Source organism: Balaenoptera acutorostrata, chromosome 1, assembly GCF_949987535.1.
Source record: "Balaenoptera acutorostrata chromosome 1, mBalAcu1.1, whole genome shotgun sequence".
Classification (NCBI taxonomy): domain Eukaryota; kingdom Metazoa; phylum Chordata; class Mammalia; order Artiodactyla; family Balaenopteridae; genus Balaenoptera; species Balaenoptera acutorostrata.
Genome location: NC_080064.1, coordinates 86,185,794 through 86,204,586, shown reverse-complemented (window position 1 = coordinate 86,204,586; position 18,793 = coordinate 86,185,794). Strand labels below are relative to the sequence as shown.

At 36.5% G+C, this 18,793-nt stretch overlaps 1 protein-coding gene across 1 annotated transcript in view; it reads left to right on the top strand.

Annotated features, from left to right (window-relative positions):
• The window catches only part of DPYD (dihydropyrimidine dehydrogenase), an 808,008-nt gene extending 792,147 nt beyond the window's left edge, over nucleotides 1-15,861 (top strand). Inside the window, exons 22-23 of the mRNA XM_007169549.2 lie at nucleotides 10,206-10,346; nucleotides 13,183-15,861. Coding sequence (XP_007169611.1) covers nucleotides 10,206-10,346; nucleotides 13,183-13,353 — 312 coding nt within the window. The 3' untranslated portion in view covers nucleotides 13,354-15,861. The remainder of the gene's footprint in view (nucleotides 1-10,205; nucleotides 10,347-13,182) is intronic.
• Nucleotides 15,862-18,793: the final 2,932 nt, after the last annotated feature.

Here is an 18,793-nt window from a genome sequence, read left to right as displayed (position 1 = left end):
GACTAAGATGATTAGATTTTTGATAGTCCCACTAACTGAGAGACAGAAAAATGAAAGATAATGAATCAGGGTTTTGTTCTTGGTGTTTTAGGTTTGATGAGTTGTTTAATGTGGGGTGAAAACTTTAGATTTGAGCATATTGAAATTAGTGAACTCAAGCTAATTTTGCACCTGTGCTGGATGATATAAAGAAAACAGAACTGACATGCTGACTGCCTGCGGGGTGCCAGACACAAGACAGAAGCTTCACGTATATTTTCTTCATTTCTTGCTTAACCTTAATACCCTCTGAGGGAGTAGGAAGTTCTGGGGAAGCAAATGGGAACAAGCGATCAAAAAAATAAGAGAATAACCAGAAGGAAATGATGGCGTGGAGAAAAAAAAAAGAGGAAGTCTTAAGAATGAGGAAGTGGGGCTTCCCTGGTGGCGCAGTGGTTGAGAATCTGCCTGCCAATGCAGGGGACACGGGTTCGAGCCCTGGTCTGGGAAGATCCCACATGCCACGGAGCAGTTGGGCCCGTGAGCCACAACTACTGAGCCTGCGCGTCTGGAGCCTGTGCCCCGCAGCGGGGGGGGCCGCCATAGTGAAAGGCCCGCGCACCGCGATGAAGAGTGGCCCCCACTTGCCGTAACCAGAGAAAGCCCTCGCACGAACCGAAGACCCAACACAGCCAAAAATAAATAAATAAATAAATAAAGTAGCTATAAAAAAATTAAAAAAAAAAAAAAAAGAATGAGGAAGTGGCCCACAGGTCAGAAAGCACTGCTCATCTTGGCAAGGACATCTGGTATTGTTTCATTTTGTCTTTCACGTGTAACCACTGAGATTCCAATTTCCAGTTGGCAATAATTGTCTTATTCACCCATACATCCATTTTGTCATTCATCCAACAACTATTATTGTCCACCCACTATGTTCCAGCACTGCTCTAGTCACTAGCGATTCAGTAGTGAACAAAACAAAAGCCCAGCTTTCATGGTGTCTACATTTTAGTAAGGAGAACAGACAATAAACAAATGAACGAGTGGGTACATACTATGTCAGATGGTCACAGTGCTGTGGAGAAGATACAGCAGGATTAGGAGAAAAGTAATTGCTGGAGAGGTTCATCAGGAGATGCCTGCCTGGTTAAATGGCATATGAGTAAACACTTCAAAGAGTAAGAGAGTGATCAATATAGATAAATATCGGGGGGAGAACGTTCCGTTCAGAAGGAACAGAAAATGCAAAGACCCCGAAGTAGGAAAGTCCTTGGCAGGAAACTATTGAGGCTTTTTAAAAGGAAGAATGATGTGATCTGACAAAATTTTTCAGAGGCTCATTCTGGCTGCGGTGTTGATAGTAGATCCTAGATGGGCAAGGACAGAAGCAGGAAGACTGGTTAGAAGGTTATTGTAACAATCTAGGTGGGAGATGGGCAGGAAGGAGAATAAATACTAGATAATGTCAGAAGACCTCAACTCCATTGTTCTAAATGAAATGATGTGTGTGAAAGTATTGCACGAGGCATAGTTCTATTCAAATGTAAGGCGCCACGGTTGTTGTCATTTTCGTACGAGCCCCTTGCCCCCTTGCCCATTATTTTAGACTCCATCTGGATGATGCGGCCGTGTGGTTGTTCAGTCCCCATTGAAATTAACAGCCACGTTCCCTTTAAGAGTCATTTTCTCTCTGCATGTGAATCAGACATTTCTTCTTGTGCTTTTGTTGTTTTATCGTACCACACTTACCCGTACTTCCCTCTGCTGCTTCATCATTACTTTTATGTTTTCCCGACAGTCTTTCTTCTGTTCTCCACATACCATTTCTCCATCTTCCCTTTTTCCTGAGGGCCTGGGTTATCTGTTTTCATGCTCAATATTTTCCCTGTCCACCTATCTGTTTATTTTAGCGTGTTTCTTCCCTCCTCGCTGCTGGCCTCTTTATAGATTCCTCTGTTCAATAGTTTAAACTCCGTGTCACTGCTTTGTTTATCCTCTCAGCTAGCACAGTATATTATTCCCCATCTGCTATAGAAAGGGCCCCAGTGTCCCACAAAGTTAACTAAGCCCCTCTTGTCTGAACAAGTTTTTCAGTCATGCATTCAAATTTCTAATCTACCCCCATCTTCTCTGGTTATGAGTGTGACAATATTATTTCTAAGCAAGCCATGCTCAGTAGATCTCATCTTTTGTTCTTCTTTTCTTTCAAATGCCTCAGATAAGACTTAATGGTCTGCTGCTTCAGAAGTAGGCAGTTTCAATATCAGTCATTCAGTAAGTATTTATTGAGTATTTGCTATGTGACCTTAGCAGTGTGCTAAGGACTGGGTCTACGTCCAGAGACTAACAAGGCATGGTTCAAGGCACCAGGATTTTCCTGATCTTGGTGGAGATGTAGTGCTAACATATATTTATTATGCACTCGCTGCAATCCGGGAAACTGGGAATACAACATGAATTTTAAAAAGAAAGATATCTATCCTTACGGAGCTCATAGTCTAACAAGGGAGAAAGACACATGTTAAAAATTATTTACAGTTCAATCAAATATGTACAAAATGCTCTGGGAACACAGAGGAGTGAAAGGGATTAGTTCCGCCTCGGGTAATTGTGCAAAGCTTCACAGAGATGGTGATATTTAACATGGAGTTTAATAAATTAGTGTTAATTAAGCAGAGAATTAATAATAAAAGCTAATATTTATTGAGTACTTATGAGGTTTCAGGCACTGTTCTGCGTGCTTGTGAATTAACTCATTTAATCCTCACCATAACCCTATCAGGTATCCATATTTTCCCTATTTTACTGATTAAGTAATTAATAAACAGAGAGGTTAAATAACTTGTCTAAGGTCACACAGCTAGGAAGACATGAAAACCAAGACTTGATTCCAAAATCTGGCTCTAAAACTTGGGCCTTAATCACTATCTTCTTCTGTCTCTCATGAAAGGAAAAAAAAAGGAAGGTGGCATTTCAAGCATATGAGTATGTTTGCAAAGCATAGTGTTAATACATGCTTGGAATAAATGCAGCCATGGGACCTTAAATCCAATACAAAACTCATTCTTTTGTTCAATAGGATTTCCTAGAAAGGACCAAACTGAGAGGCAGTAATGAGGAAAATAATCCAGTTTTCTTGCTCAGTCTTAACATGATGTAAAAGGGCAAGGGGATATACTGATTAAACATCTAAGGATTTCAGCTAGAGCGTCAAGAGTGGTTACTCCCAGTGTTACACTGTGACTAGGGGGTCCTTGAGAACCAGAAGTCTTCGCTAGCCAACATGGTATCCAGCTTTTCCTTGCATCCTTGGAAGCCAAAAAATGGTCTCAGAGGCTGTCAGTCCCACCGCAGGGAATAGTCTGGGGCCCTAGAGTCAGCCTGGCATCCAGTCAATTTCCTCTTCATCAATCCTACATCTGGATTTCCATTTCATAGTGACACAACATTTACCATACATATTGCCATATTGCGGAGCCGTCGCTTTTGTGAAAGAAAAAGCTTCTGAGGAAGAGGAGGGTAGTCAAAATCAGTGCTGAAGGGGAAGGGGAAGAATGAGATAAAGTAAGAAAAAGACAACTGACCTCCAGCAATAGATGTAAAGGTCTCCTTCTAAAAGATGAACCAGGACCTTCAGAAGAAGCTCCTAACACATTCCACAGGTTCACCTGTGCTAGAGAAAAGAAACCGAATAGGAAGCCGTTTTATCTCCTGGCTGAAGAGAACTGAAGTGACAGTGTGCACATTTGGCCCTGCTAAATGGGAAACGTGCTTTAGTCCCAGGCAGCATATAACAGAGATTTGAGAGTCTGCCAAGACTTATAAAGTTCCCCGAATGCTTCCCACTTCTGTTGATATATATGAGAATGAATTCTCATTCTCTTTATGAAGCCAGGAATGTATCTCTAACGTCTTTGAATTTCTGGGTAGGAAAATGAATGGTTTAGGGGCACTAGTGATGTTTTCATCTCTTCTTCCTGCTGCTTCTAGGAAGAGATATACTGCATCTCATAAGACTGGCAAGACAGTGTTGGCAGGAGACCAGTCAGCCTGATCGAGAGGTTTATTATTTCAATTGAGTTGTGAGGGGAAGGAGAAAAGTACTCATATAAAACTGTAAGGCATATTAGATACTATGGAGCATAAAAGGGATGGCACAGGAAGAAAAATAGTGGAGAATTTTCCCAGCAATTTTCAGAAGATACCAGAGAAATGGGCGGGAGGCATTAACATTCTCAGTTGTCTATATACAGACAAATAGCAGATGAAAAATTATCAAACTGCACTTTAAAACACATGAACAGAATATGGTAAAAATCAACTCTTAAGTCTTACAGGGATGTTTTGAGATGTGATTCCTGACCAGAATATGATGATGGAAAGGTATATCTTCTTTGGAATAAATAAGTCTAATGAAAGGGCTGGGCGGGGGAGCAGTATATGTCAAAAAGATATACACATGCATGGAAATCCACAAACGTGAAAGTGAAGCATGGAGGAAGCAGCTGCAGGAGAGTGAAATGAAAGGAAAACAGAAATGTTTTCGGGGACTACATCAGAGACCCCGTAACCAGATGATTAATATGGACAGGCAAGATAGAGCAGCGATGTAAGCCTTTACAGACTTCAGATGAAAATCCCACTCCACTAAAGGCAAAACATTGGCAAAATTATTGAATTGCCTTGTTGGAAATTTAATCTCACAAAGGAGAGAGAAGCAGTGAGAGACTTACTGCATTGACTTATTTCTGGTTCCTTATAAAAATCTGTTTGGGGAAAATGGCAGCTAAAAGAATCTTGAAGGAAAGTAACCATCCCATATCATCGTAGAGTCCGTTAGGCCACAGAAAGGAAGTCTGAGCTTAAATGTACAAGTATGCCACCTTTTAGTAAATCTACTTTCAGGGAGCTCAGAAACAACAATAGAAAACAATCCCGTAGTCAGAGCTCTAACCTGAACATGGTTCAAGAAGAATGAGAGGCTGTCAAATTGAAATTTGATGACATAATCTCTGAGTTTCCCGAGGAACAGGAAAAGAGTGAAGCATTTAGATAACTCAGTATGCAATGGTCATATGAGAAAATAGAGATCACATTACCAACGATGATCATAAAAGAGTAGCATCAAGATTTTAAAATGTTTCAGAAATACCAAAGCCTCAAATTATCTGAATTTGGAGAAAATATTAGGAAAAATGGAAAAGTATTTTGTCTATTAAAAGTTAAAAAAAGAAAGAGAGAATACACCCACTACTTAGGGCAGATGGTATACTGTTAACTTTTACAATTAGAACTGTTCAGCTCCTATTATCTTTGTAGCATCCCCATAAAGAATGCTCTTAGAACTGAAAAGGATAGGGAAAACATATTCGAGAGGTGAAGCCCAAGATAGGTAAGGATAAAGTAGAAACACATCACATTTAGCCTCATTAAATGTATTTAAATCCAAAGTGTCCGGCGAGAACTTGCTACTTTAAAGCCTGAGCCAGCCCACATGAAAAGAATACAGTGATCAGGGCCACAGATCTGTACTGAACCAACCTTGACTACACCCAAACCTCACCCATCTGTCTCTCAGTAACAAGCTCCCTTCCACTCCACCCTCTCTCACCCACTTCAGTTCCCAGGTCGTCGCTAGCTTTTACCCCATCTCTTGGTTTGCTTGCTTCTCTCACCTTCTCCACTAATTTACTTACTACTTTATTTCCTGAATCATGCTTTGTCTCTGCCCTCCCAACTCAGCTTATTCACGCTGAGTCCTGTTATCAGAGTTCTGCTGAATTTAAACTCAAGACTTCCCTTTCTAATTGTACAGTCACCATCCCTGTCTCCTAGCTCAGAGGACATTATATAGGATATCGAAAATAAATTGTATGCTATATTTTTGAAACTATTTTAGTATGATATTGCTGTATCACACTGCTAAAAAATAAATGGTGCTCCAGGTTCTTTAGAGAGGGAAAAGGTTGATGTGGCAAGGGGAGTGAAGAAAAGATAGAAGTAGACCAGAAAGCTTCATTAAGGATCATTAAACTTTTGACTTGAGAGCATTAGTAAAGGAAGAAATTATCAAGTGTCAGCAGAAATTCTGTGAGAACAAACCAAATTATCTCATTTCCTATTTTGATAGGTTTATTAGGCAAGCAGTGAACTTGATATAACAGATAAGAACCTGTGACATTGGTAATGGTACAGATAAGGAAATGGTAAAGTAATTAAACAGCTATGTCCAAATAATTTTGATCTGTTTTGGATAGACATCATAGTGATTGCCCACAGCACACTGTCCTTGGTCCTGGCCTTTGAATGACACTTTTTTACAGGTATCGTAAATAGTATGCTAATCAGATGTGTAGAAGACTTAAATCCAAGGACAGTTAACACACCAGATATCAATCACAACTTGAAAATACTTCAATCACCTGTAAAAAAAAATAGGCCAAAACTAAGAAATTCATACTAAGCCTAATACATTAAGTATGATGCAGCAGGGATGGGATGGGGGCCCTCTAGTTCCTCACTTTTGATCCCAAACTTTATATCAAAAAGAAATATTGACTGATCTAGTTTTAAAAAATACTTTTGATTATCCCAAACAAATAATTAATTGACAAAGATGTGATTCTAGAATTCTGTACTACTTCCCAACATTAATTTTGGGAAAACATATTTAAATCAAATGTATCACCTACACTTTAAAGAATTTGGCATCACTTTTCCCACATACACATTCACACATAAACTTTTCCACTAATCAGGGATGGTTATAGCAGATCGCGTGACCTTTGTATATCCACACCCTGCTTGGAATAATGAATGTAGGTACCCTAATCTCCACAGGTATGTGTCCAACAGGGACTAGACTAGCCATATGTGCTTTACTGATTATATGCAACTTTGAGCAAACTCCAAATTCCACAACGTGTACTCAAGGGTATTTATAAGCTGGCAGTACTACCTGAAAGCTTTGAGTTTTAAACAAATGTCCACGTTTTCTGCCACATAGAATGATAATTCATTTTCTTTGATTACTCTTTACAAAATAACTTAAAATAGTTGCCATTCTTTTACCCTCTTCCAGATTAAATATATATATATATACATAATTTTCTTAAGAACTATGATGAATGAGGGGTGATTTTTAACACCATGTGTAAATAATTTTTAGAGGCTCCAAGGACTTTGTTTTATTTAGTTTCACATTAAACAATGATGTTTTAATAGATGACAACAGCAAATCTCCAATATAGAGCAAGAGGCATATTTGATATACACAGAATGTGAATTTGCTTCCTACAATAAAATCTCTTAGAAATATGCATTGTTTCTTTGGAATAAGCCTTATAAGCTGGATGACCATCTAGGGAGTTTCCTGTTTAATCATCTTTTGAATATTTACTGATGATTTCAGTCAAGCCATGATCTAATTCAATGAAACAACTGCTTTGACTAATTTGTTTACTAGATTGAAAAATTATTTTCTATCACGTATAGTCTTTTACAGCCATAGAGTGACCTCATGCATTTACTGTCTTAAAGTATTAGAAAATATTAAACATATCCAGATACTTTGACTATGATTATTTTGTATTTAAAGAGGTACTCAAATCTTTTTGTGAATCTCATATTAACAAAAGTATTCGGTAAATCAAAAAGTAGCTGTTAGCTCATACAACTGTGTGCCTAATATTTTGCTGAATATTTAGTATATAGAAAAACTAAAGGTACATTTATTTTAACAAATATTTGAGTACCCATTATGTTTCTGAGGAGAAAGATACACAACATGAGATACAAAGATGAATAAAGCCTACTAAGAGACTGCAGATGAGGAGCTAAATGTAGAAAATATCTACAACATGAAGTAAAATTTGCTAAATAGAGAAATAACAGATGAGCCAGTAAAGCAGAGTGCTTATGATCATAGAATTTGAAGTTAGGCAGCACTGGTCTGAATCCCTGATTCATCATTTACTTAATTTTATACCCTAAATGTCAGTAATCTCATCCTCTATAAAATGTGCGAGATTTAAATGAGAAAATGCTTAAAAATTATGGCTCTGGCCTGATACATAGTAAGAACTCAAAGAAATCTGTAACCATTAGTTCCACATAATAGATAAAACACTATAGGCCATTGCATTGGTAGGAGGGGGAGAGAGAGAGAGGATGAAGAGGGGAAAAGGGCAGGAGGAAAAGATGTAGGAGACAAAGGAAGAAGAGAATGAAGAAGAGGGAGATCACATCTTCAATTTGGTTAGGAAAGGAGAAGGAAGAATTAAGGAGATTTTCATGAAGTAGTGGCATGTGAGATGTCTTTGAAGGATGGACAGGATTTTTCAAAGTGAAGATGGGAAGGAAGGGTATTCTGGACAGAGGACTCAAGATAAAATTAGGTGCCAGAGGAGTTGACTGACAAGTGTGTTCAGTGTAGGGCATGTGTCCAGTGTAGCTAAAGCACATGGTGTTTGGAAGTGAGAAATAAGACCAAAAAAGACTAGTTGGTAGAAAGCCTTAAATGCTAGACTTAAATGTGAAACTGTATTTAATTCAACAGATTTTTGAGTAAGGTAGTGAGAAAATTTAATCTGTGCTCTACAGCATAGATGAAGATGGTAACACTGCATAAGGTGGAAAGGAAAGGGAGAATACGAGGATGAGACTTATGTAGGCTCTTGTAACTACATTAGAAGTAATGGGAAATTAATTAGTAATGGTTAAAGATTATAGTAGACATGGAAAGAGGATTCAAAAGACATTGCAGATCCAGAGCTCAGAAGACTTGGCAACTGATGAGATTTAGGAGTAGGGAGAAGTCAGAGAGAAATACAGCTCTGAAATTTCAAGCCTCAGTGACTGAAGAAATCCTAACAGTGTTAATAAGACTAAGGAAATCAGAAGGAAGATCCAGTTTTGTGATGCTAATGAAAATTTCAGTGAGTGGTGAATTTGACATACCAAATTCTAATGACAATGCTCATCATGCAGCTGATAAAAGTAGATCTTAAGTTTGTGAGAGAAATTCAGAATGGAGATATTGATTTGGACATCAAGTGCCCCTCCCACAAACAGACTGTGGTATCACTGAAATTATACCTTCAACACACTGAAAAGAAGATAGTAAAGACAGTAAATTTTTGATCACCTTATTTTTTGAGAGACACACGAATGGTATATAATGATGTAAACTTTGTTTCAGTTTAAAAGCTCAAAGTAATGAGCATATTGTCACTTAGAGCTGAAATAGGGAAAAAATAGAGTAAAAAAGGGTAACCAAGGTCATAAAAAGAAGAGCAGAAAATAAGATACCATAGAGAATATAGGAAGATGACTTTAAATATGAGTCAAACCACCTTCAACACGGACCTTGAATTCAAACAAAAGATTGTCTTCTTAAAAGTTAAAAACAGAAGCAGAAAATCTTGACAGCATACTAATTTGACAAACATTGTTACATTCTTCTGTTTTGTTTTATGAAACACAGTGTTTCTTATTGTTGATGAAACATCTTCTGTGCTTCACATTTTAAGCACACTTCCAATTAATATGAAGAACAAAGCAATGTGTAACAGCATGAAAAATCTTCATGAAGAATGAAGAAAATCCTAGTTCTTTAATAGTAAAAGAGCATCTTATTTAGCTATTAAATTAACCTAATAAATTAACATAAATTAGAATTTTTAAATAATGAAATATACTCTTCAAGGCAAGACAGGTGGGTATGCTATCAAAGCACTCTTCTAAATGAAATCTAGACTCCAAATGCACTGCTGTAAATGCATAGTGTCCACATTTTTATTCCCCTCATTCCTAGCAGTCTAAAGTTTTCTAGTATCAGTGCATTACCCTTTGTCACTTTTCATTACTTTTGGATCATTCAAAGTCCAAAATTGAGAAAAAGTAAGCCACAACCACTGAAAAGGGTGTCATTTCTTCTGTCCACAGAAACACTGATTTAGATCATTTGTAGAAAACCTGTTGAATGCAATTAGTTAGGTCTTGTGTTTCTACGCTAGATATATAGAGAAAGCCCATCTTTCAGGAGACAGAAATATGTAAGCTACAATTATAAAAAGTATATCTGTGAGAACTACAATATCCAAAACCTTCTAAGTTATATAATGCAGCATTCTATAAAAACAGGGAAATTTGGACAGATATTAATCATCACATGGTAATGTTTTACAATGAACACTGTAAGTAATTCCGTGCCTATCTTTCAGGATGTGATTGGAAAAGCGCTGCAGTACCTTGGAACATTTGGTGAACTGAGCAACTTCGAGCAAGTTGTGGCTGTGATTGATGAAGAAATGTGTATCAGCTGTGGCAAATGCTACATGACCTGTAATGACTCTGGCTACCAGGTAAGAATCCTGCTGCAATTAGGCTGCTGTGAGGCATGTTTCTTCTTGGCTTTATGTAGCAGAAAGCATCTTCTGTCACAAAGTGTGGGATTCAGACCAGACGTGCCAAACATTGCTACTTAGCAGTGACATAGCTGTCTGTCCTCTCACCCTCATAACATAGTGATTTTTTTTAAAGAGAAGCCATAACTCATACTAACGATACCACCATTCAGTGCACAGTATTGTTTTAGTATCATTTCATCACTCATAAAATTGGAAGGAAAAATTCAAACAAAAAAAGAAATTCACACAATTATGGCCATGAGGAAGCATTATGCTCTCATGCAGAGGGAAAAGAACTACAATTTATTGCCATGACCCTGAAAGGACTTGCTTCCTTCTACCAAAAGAGAATGCCCTTCCATTCAGTATTGATTGAGCTTCAGTTAGAAAGAAAAAGCATTTTCCCACCAACTAGGTGGTCTGGTTGGGACCAGAAATCCTCTATAGCTGGAAGAGCCAACAAGCTGTATTCCTACCACATGAAATGATCCAGAGATTCTTCCCAGTTCATCCTTCAGCTGAGAGTCTGCCATGGAACAACAAAGAAAAAAATGGGCATTCAACTGTCTTCAGGCTAAAAACTACAGAATAATATTGTTTTCATTAAATATTTCAAGCTATAAAGAAGTATAATAAAGTAAAATAAGATCCCTTTAAGATGATTAATGAATTTTCAAAATAGAGAAAATGGCCATTGTTAAAAATTGTAGTTCATTTACCTTATTCAGCTTGGAGAAAGTTCCTATTTGCTTGTGGTACGATATTACATATTCTTCTGATCACCTAATACAGGTATGACAGACATAATTTTAATTTTTAAAAAATCTCTTCGTCCTTAATTTAACACTACTTCTATACCAAATTTTCACCCATTGTATCACTTTTTTTTTCTATCTGAGAAGTGTCTCTAACGGTTACTTTGAAAATGCTAATCATATCACATGCATTTTCATTTCCTCTTTTCTCTAATTAACCAATCAGAGATAAGTAAGGAAGTTCCGTCACTAAAATCACAGCATCAGGGTTCTAACATCTTAAATCTTAGAGGTTATGACTCCCACCTTGGAATTCTAGCCTTCGTACAATTTTTAGCAAAAATAATCTTATTAATGAGGGGAAAACATCACAATTATACATTTAAAAAGATTTTAAAAGTCCTTTGACTCTTTTGTCTCTAAAAGATAAAAAATAGAAAATCAGAATCTTCAACTGAAAAGTTTTACATGTTTGCAAATTTTCAAAGTATAAGATTTCTAAAACATAAGTATTATTTGATTTTCATCAGTTGTTTCTTGGATTTCTATTTATAAAGGGGTACATAAGGAAGAGAAATAGCTTTTACTCATTTAAACAGCCATCTGAGATGTTGTTTTACAAAACATGGCAACAATTTGTTTAGACAAATTTTCTAATAGTTTGTCATAACTACAGCTCTTGTTCAGATATATGATTGTTTCCTTAAAGATCAGAAAGTTTTTAAAAATATTAAGCAGCCTGACATAATTTACCCTAATGAGACCATTTTCATTTTTATGTGCGTAAAAGAGAAAAAAAATTATAGTTACAAGTAACCTCATTTGGGGGAGGAAAATTTTAAACATAAAAAATATTTTGAATTGGATTATATAGCATGTTGTATATGACACAGGACAAAAAAAAAAAAAAAAACAACAGAATTCAGTAATTATTTCAAAATGTAAGATTTGCAGACCTAGCCTCAAGGAGTATGTGGAGTGAGGCGGGGGCTTAATGACCCTCATAATTTTTCTCAGCCCCCTAGCTCGTCCCTCCAAATTAGTGCACCATCTGAGTAAAAACATCGAATTGTTCTGCAAGATTCCAGACAAGTCCTCAAGTCCCCTCTGCCCCCACGTAGCTACCCTGAAGTCTCCCCTAGATGGAAATTCTTGCATGTTGTTTCCACTGTTGAAATATCTCTCTTTAACAAATAATCATCGTGACTTTAAATAAAAATCTCAATTGTAAATTTCACACTAGGTATTTTCATTGCATATTATAGCTTGCTTCATGTTAAAAGAAAGGAAGGAAGGAAAGAAGGGAGGGGGGAAAATGGAATAAATTATTGAATTTCTCAAAATCCTGAGCAGTTTTAGAGCTGGAAGCCTTATCCTGGTTCTCCCAGCTGAGGAGTGTCAGGCCAGGACCGGGAAGCCAGGTGTCCAGGCTCCCACCTTTCAGTGATTTTTCCCCTTGGTGGTCGGGTAATGCCTAGAATCAGCTTGGAAATCCTCAAACCTGAAAGCTGGCACTTAAGCTAATTTTTTTTCCTATTGCCTTCTTCTAAACACTACACACATAATTTGAAATCGAAACAAGTGCATTCATTGCCCCATCTGACAGTGACACTTCTCCACTGTCGAGAACCATGAGTGTGAGAAGGGCAAGGTGTGGAAGCACCCTACCCGCCTCAGGTAGCCGACACCTACCCAGTCATGGTCAGACTGACAAGACCTACGTTCTTCTCAGAACACAGGACACTAGAGAGTTACTATTTTATGAAATATTTTCCTCACACAAAGAGAGAAAAATACCTCTAAGGAATTTTAAACATTGTGTTTCTAATTTTAAAAGCATTTCTTTTCTGTCCTTTTTTTTTTTTTTTTCCCCTTCTCCCTGGCAGCTCAACTGTTGCTATAGCTGCACCACAGTGCTGGGCGTAGTTGTCTCCAAGTGCAGCTCTCCTGCAGTGGAAAAAAACGTTGATGCTAAAATGGGGGCATTCTTGACCTTTGTGGGCAGTGACAGCAAGACTCTTTATTTCTGTTCGCAGGCTATCCAGTTTGATCCTGAAACCCACCTGCCCACCATTACTGACACTTGTACAGGCTGTACCCTGTGTCTCTCCGTCTGCCCTATTATCGACTGCATCAGAATGGTTTCCAGGACAACACTTTATGAACCAAAGAGAGGCTTGCCCTTGGCTGTGAATCCCGTGTGTTAAGGTGATTTGTGAAACAGTTGCTGTGGACCTTGAGGTCACCTACTTATGCTGATCTTTTTAATTGTGATTATTATGCTCAGCTCTTTCTAAATTCAAACAAATATATAATTTCGAAATAAAAAAAGATAATTTCTAAAGAAATTTCTAAATTTTAAAAATGGCTACTGCCAGTGACCATTCAATTAATGGTCATAAAATAGAATAATTCTTTTTTGAGGAGAGTTGTTAAATGTAACTGTGTAGCAGTTAATTGGATGTTCACCATCAGTTGTCCATTATGAAAAATATTAGCAGTTTTGTGGCAATTAATGCTACAGTTTCCAAATTGCCCTATGCTGGGCTCTGTCTTTGATTTCTAATTGTAAAAGAAGTAAGGATTTTAGAACAAAGTACAATTTAACTTATGAGCAAATGTTTCCAAGGAAACATTTTATAATTAAAAATTACATTTAATTTTAACTCTGTTTCTAAGCAAAGGTAATTAGCTCCATAAAGCTCCAATGAAGTCAAATAATAATTTACTGTGGCAGGAAAAGAAAGCCAACAAGGGTTTGGGAAACTTTTTTAAGGCCACTTCACTGAAATAACTTCTTTTTGGTGCTGGATACTGAAGGGGAGAGTATTTAGTAACCATTCATATCACGCTGTGCTATTCATCACTCACTCCTGAGATGGGTGTCCAAACGCCACCAATGAATCTACATGACATTCTTCTTTAAATATTTAAACTATGTTCCTAACAAAGTAAGACGCGTTAGGACGGAACTCTGGTTAAAACCACTCTTTTGCTGTGCACAGATCTGTTCTGCTTCTAATAGTAACCTTCATGATTAGAGCAGTTAATGTTTGAACACAACCCAGATTATACAACAGTGGGTCATGTGCTTAATTTTTCAAGAATGAAAAATATAGTATTGGAAATATATATTAAATGTGTGATACCACTTTACCAACTCTTTATTTTAGTGTTTATGTTGAATTTCCAAAGTAATTAAATAAAAAAGAAATATTTTCTGTTATTGCCAAATAATATTTTCGTATTTCTCTATTTTCATAATCAGCAAATAGCATCCTATAAATTAGTTTATCTCTTCTTTGTGGCATATTTTAATATGAATCCATAAGTAGTAAATCTTTATGTAATCATCTGTGGCATATTTCTATGACAAATGCAAGATCGAGAAAAATTAAATGTTTTATTATGCACTTTTTGAAATGCACATTTACCACAAAATCTGTATGATTGAATAATACCAAATAAAATTTTATAAAGCATTTTAAATAACACGGTCTTTTGCTATCTCTTGGTAGAGCAGTTTGGGGTTAATTCTACAGCAAATTCCATTCACAGTCAGTCATACATATCAAGCTAGTTCAAATCTAATGAAGGTGTCCTTAAGATTTCTTCACACTCTTGACTCTGATTACCCCTTCTACACAGATGTGCTAACATCTATACCTCCAAGTTGGACTTCTACCCATGTATCTGACCACTTGCTGTATTTAAGCATTTCAAACTCAATTTCAAAAGTCAAAATAGTTACCTCTCCTGCTTTTTGTCTTCCCTGCTTTCATGCAGTCCCTTACCATGTCCAACAATTTTACTCCTAAAACATTCCCCAAGTCTTTCCCCAGCTCTAAATTGTAGAAACTACCATGGTTCTTTCCTCCAATGTGTATTATCCAGCTCTTGTAATACCTCCTAACAGGCCATCCAACATGCCCTCCCACTTCTTCAGTGCTATTCTATTGATAGATTACTTGCCAACATGAATGTCCCATCATATTTCTCCACCACCATAAAAACCTCCAGATCCTTTCATGTGTTAACAAATTAAATGCAGTCTCATTAAAATGGAATTCAATACTCTCCTACTAAGAGCCTCCACTACTATTCCAAACATATGTCCTTTACATACTCTGGGCTTTAACCAAAGTTGGAAGATAATTACAGTCTTTGGAGTTTGATACCTGGCTGTCACTTAATTGCTTGTTACCTCAGACAACCAAACTGCCTAATCTATAAAATTGGTATTAAAATAGTTTCTAATTCCTAAGGTTATTGTGAGGATAAAGCAAAATAATACAGGTTAATTAAATAACTCTTATTGAATAAGTATTCAATTTTTTTTTCTCATTTAAAAACATCCTATAGTGAAGCAATTTAGAAAACAAAGATGTGTTTTGGATACAAATCATCTTCTGTCTCTTCTATTATGTATTGTTATTTTAAAATTAAAATGTTTATACTGGAACAAGTTGTAAATCTTACTGGTTCCCTTGTTAACAATGAGTTCATTAAAATCTTTAATGTGTTCACTTAAAAATATGTTTATTACTAGAGCTCATATAATCAGGTTATACTTTATAATAAACACAGAATTTCAATAATATAAAAACATTCAGTTACTAAGATCTTATCTAATATTGTCTGAAGAGACCATCAGCGGTCTATCTTGTACTACTCATGTGAGAGCCTTGTCATTACAATAAAATAACTTAAAAATTCTTCTTGACTTTGTATATTAAGAAAAAAAATTACCTGTAAATATTGTTTATATAAGTCAAACATTTTTTAATGCAGAACAAATTCTTCTACCATTGTTTTAAAACTCTGTCAACCAAAGTGACAGCAACAAACCAAAACTAAAATGTAAATAAAACATCTCATTTAAGCACACAGTAATTTGATCAGAATAGAGATTATTAGCCCCATTTCACAGATGAAAAACCAAGGCTCAAAGAGTTTATGCAATTTGCCCAAGACCATACATTGAAGAGGGCAAAGTCCATATTTAAACCCAATACTCCACTCGCCCACTACACAGCCCACAGTGCATGTTCCCCAGCTTCACTTGCACCTCCCAAACCTTCCTACAAATATGAAAAAAGTTATTCGTCTTACACACAGGTTATTAGAATCTGGATCTGCTGCTTGCCAAGTACATGAACTTGGATATGTTAACTAGACCACTGAACCTCAATTTATTCATCTGTAAAATTTCATCGGAAGATGATAGCTTTGCATTTAATACATTAGATATAATTATAATTTCTGTTGCTACTATGTATGAACATAGAAACTTCAAATACACTTTAAAGAGATAAAAGGCTACTAGCAAAAATCTACATTTGCTAGACTCAAAGTCAGACTGTCTTAGTATTAACTGGTGGTATGACTTCCTAAGCATTCATTCATCACCATAGCAATCTGGAAAAAGATATTCCAAACAGTTGGAAGATCAAGATTCTTTTAAAAAGAGAGTAGGGTAGCTAATTCTAACAAAAATGAAAGATCCCGGTAATGAAACTTAACATATATATATCCAATTACCATATTTAGAAATGAAGTTCAGCTGACTTGACTTTCAGACAATGCCCTCTCTTCCAGATTATTTTGCTAAGCAGGTATTATCTATTTTTCCACAATATGAATATTTGGAGATGCATTATTCACTTTTGGTGGTCTTAGGATGCCATTTAATGGCCTGAAGAAATTATGAAATAACCATTGTCTGAAAGGGCTAAGATACGGTCCTTAGAAATGAGCTTATTACATGGCAGGATCTGATCTACTTCTAGCCTACGAAGTTAATTCAATTAACTGGAAAGCCATTAGACATACTATTATCCACCCAGAGCTGTAACTTTTCCTCTTATCCACAGATGCATACAATTCAGCAAACTGCCTGCAGAGTGAAAATTTGGACCAGATCTTTAATGATTCTGGGAGGTTCCTGTAGTCTAGCTCTTTTTTTATTAATTAATATGGTAACATTAATTAATATAGTACCTCTTTTATTAATTAGTACAGATTTTCTGCTTAAATTTTTTTAATTACAAAATGACATTTTTAAAGTGAATAGTCCCATTCAGGTTGGAAACTTGCATGGCTAATTGTCCCTCTGAGTATGTTAGCCTTTCATTAACTGATCTATAGCATTTATAAACTCTGATATTGTCTATCATTGTTTTCATATTTACTATTCTTCTAATATGCACTATAAACTTCTGTGCCATCAAAGAAACCAAGCCATCTTGTCACTGGTAGATAGTCTATGGTAGTGAGTCATATTGATTAATGTATCTGTGCAGTTATTTATTTACAGAATTTATGTAGTGCTTTTCCATATGCTGTGTTCCGCAAGCACCAAGAGTCTTCTGTGTCCCTGCCTTCTCTATTCCACTACCATTGATGAATTCAAATTCATATACTGCTGGAAGTTTTTGAAGATTTGCATTAGTCAACATACGGGTCAAGACCTCCTCTCTTACCAATAATTTTCCTTCATGTGTTTCTGTTGAAAATAAGATCTACCTGCCTGTTACTAGTGCTGGCTTATTCATCTTTCCTGGCCTTCTATGATTTTATGGTATCCAGCTCCATGGAATCTAGGTATTTGGTCAAAGATAAAACGCCAAGTATACACACACACGCACACAAGTGTGAGAAAGACACACGTATGTTAAGACTCAATTATTGAAAAGGTTAAGTCTGCATATTTTCTTGGAGGTATAAGAACCTGAGTTAAAGATAAGAAGCTTTCAATTCAATTTATGTCTTTATGTAAGAAACTCAAAAATGCTTATTTTCTCTGTTTTAAAAGAACCTCTTTTGAGTGAAAGGGAGGGGGAGGGCTTAGGGATTTGGGACAGGACTGTAGGAAGCTAACCATAATTTTTTTTTACATTCCCCTTTTGTTTTGCAACATTTGGGAGACTACATCTTGCTCTTCCTTCATATAGGTTGTGATGTTTTGGTGGGGCTACATATGTGGTGGGGGGGGGCATGGTGTATTTAATAATGAAAGTTCGTTTTCTCTTTTGAGACTACAAGCATGAGTAATTTTTATCCTACTGCAAAGGCTTACCAACAACTATGGCCAATGACAATGCCTCCTATTCCAGTATTATTCTGAGCTAACCCTTAAAATAAAAATCTTTGAAAGTTTCCTGAAGACAAGAACATGGCAGCTTTATGCTCTCTTCTGCTAAAGACAGCAGTATAGGAGTCCAAGGACCTAGCAAAGAACGCCATAGATAAAACATCTACATTAAAGATAAGAGGAGAAAGACTGGGGACTCCAAAGTCTATGTGTCATCCCCACTTCTCTGACTTTCAAATGTGTATATCAGAGTGCTTGTTGTACAATGGATATTCAGTTACAAAGCCTAACTTTGGATGCCTAAAGTCAACTCTTATCTCCTCCTTAGTTCATCTCTTCCCATCCTTCTTCATGTATCATAGCTTTGCTCCTCGTCTAGTCACTCAGGATTGATCCAATAAAATCACAATAAGCTCTTCCTTTCCTTCCTGCCGCATATCAGTCAGGATGCTTAATTTCAAGTGACAGAAAATCCAATTCAAACTATTTTAGGAAAAGAAAGAAGGATATTATTGGCTTACATAACTAAAAACCCAGGGGTAGTATTTATTGGA